Raw genomic sequence first — 3213 nt, 5'->3', positions numbered from 1 at the left:
TATAAAAAGAATGTTCAATACTTCAATGTATAAATTAAATAAGACATATATACAACCATAACACATATATCCTATTAATACATATAAGCATGTACATCACCATAAGATAACCTATAAACATGTACTAGTTACATGTAAACGTCAATCTTCCCTAACTTCAATAATTTGATTGTCACGATATTGTCGATGCCTACAATTAAAAAAATACTGCAACAAAGAAAAATAATATAAAATTAGTCAATAAAATTTTTCGTGCAAATTAATTATGATAATGAACATAACTTACCTTAGTTGAAATTNTTCCTCCTTCACATGTGATAATTTCTTTCATATATCGACTCATAATACACAATCGTTGTCATTGAGTTGTCTTGAGCACTAGAAAACCAAAAGTAAAAAACATAACTACAATTTGAACATAATGGCAAATCAAAATTCTAGTAAACTCCAAATAGATTTAGTGTATGATAACAAACAACTATATACCTTGCTTTCATTATAACCATATTCCTCCAACCAATTTCACAATAATAATTATGTTTTATTCACTTGAACTTTGTAAATATTCTTTTTAAGAACTTTAAGTTCAATGTCATAATATAGAATTATTACTCATTTACAACAGTTCACAATGTTGTCAAAGTAGGAGCAATCTACCAATCACCGCATCCACAAATGATTTTGATCCTGAAATAAAATGCAACAATGTTTAAAGACATCCCATCAGAAAGCATCACATTACAAAAGCTGTCAACAAAGAACAGAGGTAGCAACTTTGAAAAATATAAAGCATCACATTACAAAAGCTGTCAACAAAGAACAAAGGTANCAACTTTGAAAAATATAAGCATCAAATCAAGACCGTGACATTAAATTATATATGTACATTGTCCGGTAGTTAAATATTTACACTAGTAATGGGTTTTCGTATTAAAACCCAAAGAACAGACAATATGGGGAAATGAAATCAAATTACTTAAATATGTCTAAGGCAAGAACTCACCTGAAAAGGCAACTACAACAACTATTTTTCTAGACACCTCTTTAATTGTCACAGAGGAATCTTTAGGCAGTGGCAAGTTAGCACCATACTTTGATGGCATGACGAAAGACATTCTCCACTTGTCTTGATCTTCAATCTAAGATAATATAATGATAAATTAGAACATCATAAATTACGAATATATATTGAAACGAAACTCCTAATCGAATATTGATTATTAAATACAGAACTTCCAGAAAATAATATCACAAAATCCACACACTTAAGTGCAAAGACACACTAGTACATTGGCTATATCATAACATAAAAACAAAAGGGGAAAAATAACGAAAGAGGAACCTGTTAAAATAAGGTAGATGCAATTATTTCAGTATCATTATTGACAATGTTTNTTACAGTTATATAAAGATATGTTTCTACAATTATGTTTGCTGAAATGGATATAATTATGCTAAATTTGTTGGGCAATGCATATAAAAATAAATAAGATAAAGATTGAAAATNAGATATTTCACGAAAAGGTGTAATACATACCAGTTTTTAACTTATAATTAACACCTCTAAAAGGTGTAATACATACCACACTAAATCATGTTTTACTTACCTAACTTTGCACCATCAAAACCGGTGAAATACATCATAACTCTTATCTTAATTAAAATAACATGTGACATTTGTTTCTAAACTAAATAATTTCATGCATTATATTTCACATCACATATCAGAACTTAAGCATAGAAGGATGCAACATATAGTATAATACCCTAAACTCTTTAATGACCACCAATTTAAGCACTCNAACTCCCACTTTTTTTTTCACATATAAATTCAAGACAACATTTTCACCAAATAGATTCTTGTACTAATTTTCCATGATTCAGACTGGTTAACATTACAACTCCAGACAATAATAGTATATACCAATCCCTATGGCTGCTCACAAATTTATAACACTAAAAGAGTTAAATAATTACATCTAATATACCTTAGAATCATAGAAACTCATGCAATCATGTATTGAAACACTNCACCAATGTTATTTGTTACAATAATGTGTATATCTAGTCCAACCAGAAAAATATAACAACACACCATATTTTCCAGGCCATCTAGGAATACCATCTTATCCCACTTATTCTTGTCAGAATAAAAACATCCAATTATTATTAGTAAACTCACACCTTCCAGACCCACAAATCAATTCCAATTTAAATATATTATAACCNAACAGAACATATACAAATTTCCAGCTTATCATCATGTCCATTATAGATAGCCAAATAAGATTGCTCATAGTTTTAAAATACTAATAAATTAATAAACACCANTGTTGCNCCTTAGAAACAATTAAGCTCACACAGTCGCGGTATAAACATCACAAAACCACTACACTAATATATATTTACCAACCAGAAAATCTCCATTCCCCTTTCCAAAAAAATTGATACTCAATATTTATTCCTAATTCGCATAAAACATATATTCAGAGAAAATATAGGTTGCAACATATTCAAACAACCAATTAAAACCCAATTAGTGAAAACTCTTCGAATACCTCAGTTCTCACCTTNCGCGCCCNCTNCTCATGGTTTTCCTCCGTTTCGTATCCTCTTCTCCTTCTTTCCCAAAACGTATTGATGCTCCTCTCTCTTGCTCTCGTACCAAAGAACCTCCCATTCGTCTAGGTTTTAGGGTTTCGCCCTTTCTCCATTACTCACCTTAAAATCTCGCCTCCCNTCTTAAATTCTCTCTTCCGTTACTTCGTTTGAGCCTCAGATTCTCTTCTTCCCCTAGCCGTACCGAGAATCCCTCTTTCTCTTAGGGTTTTCGAAAAGAAGAAAAAGAAAAGGGAGAAGAGAGAAAACGAGAAAAAAGAAAGGAAGAATGAGCTTCGAAAATTTTTTATCTTGTCTACTTCTCATGGCCTATGGATTTGGCATGGAAGGCTTCTCTTCCTCTCTCTCGTGCTCATGCCGCTATTTCTTCCATTTGGCTAACCTTAGGTTTTTTTTTCGGTTTTGGGCAAAAAGAAAAAGAGAACAAAGAATGAAGGGAGAATAAGAGAAGAATTGAACTAACCTTTGAATTAATCTTCNAAAACCAAAACCAGTGCTTTAAGCTCATACGACCAGTAATGCCAGATGCAAAGGTGCATGAACAAAAGAAATACGTTTTCAGAGTTAACTGAATAAAGGAAATAGGCCGATTTT

General features: G+C 31.3%; 1 protein-coding gene across 5 annotated transcripts; it reads right to left on the bottom strand.

Moving 5' to 3' along the window:
* Positions 1-8: 8 nt before the first annotated feature.
* Positions 9-3207, bottom strand: LOC106778481 (heme-binding-like protein At3g10130, chloroplastic). Of its 5 annotated transcripts, XR_002666209.1 has the most exons (6): positions 3083-3207; positions 2559-2793; positions 1004-1139; positions 487-687; positions 287-378; positions 9-207 (listed from the first exon to the last, which is right to left on the bottom strand). XR_002666209.1 is itself a non-coding variant. In XM_014666453.2 (5 exons), exons 1-4 carry the CDS (start codon positions 3125-3127, stop codon positions 359-361), a joined length of 231 nt encoding a protein of 76 aa, XP_014521939.1. In that variant the 5' UTR covers positions 3128-3201; the 3' UTR covers positions 9-207; positions 287-358. The 5 variants fall into 5 exon arrangements, 1 of the variants encoding a protein (XP_014521939.1); XR_002666207.1 differs by having other exon boundaries at positions 2559-3198; XR_002666208.1 differs by having other exon boundaries at positions 613-687; positions 2559-3197.
* Positions 3208-3213: the final 6 nt, after the last annotated feature.

The sequence above is a fragment of the Vigna radiata genome, unplaced genomic scaffold, assembly GCF_000741045.1.
Source record: "Vigna radiata var. radiata cultivar VC1973A unplaced genomic scaffold, Vradiata_ver6 scaffold_1054, whole genome shotgun sequence".
Lineage (NCBI taxonomy): Eukaryota > Viridiplantae > Streptophyta > Magnoliopsida > Fabales > Fabaceae > Vigna > Vigna radiata.
Note: the sequence above shows the minus strand (reverse complement) of the source record. Positions and strands in the feature narration are given on the sequence as shown.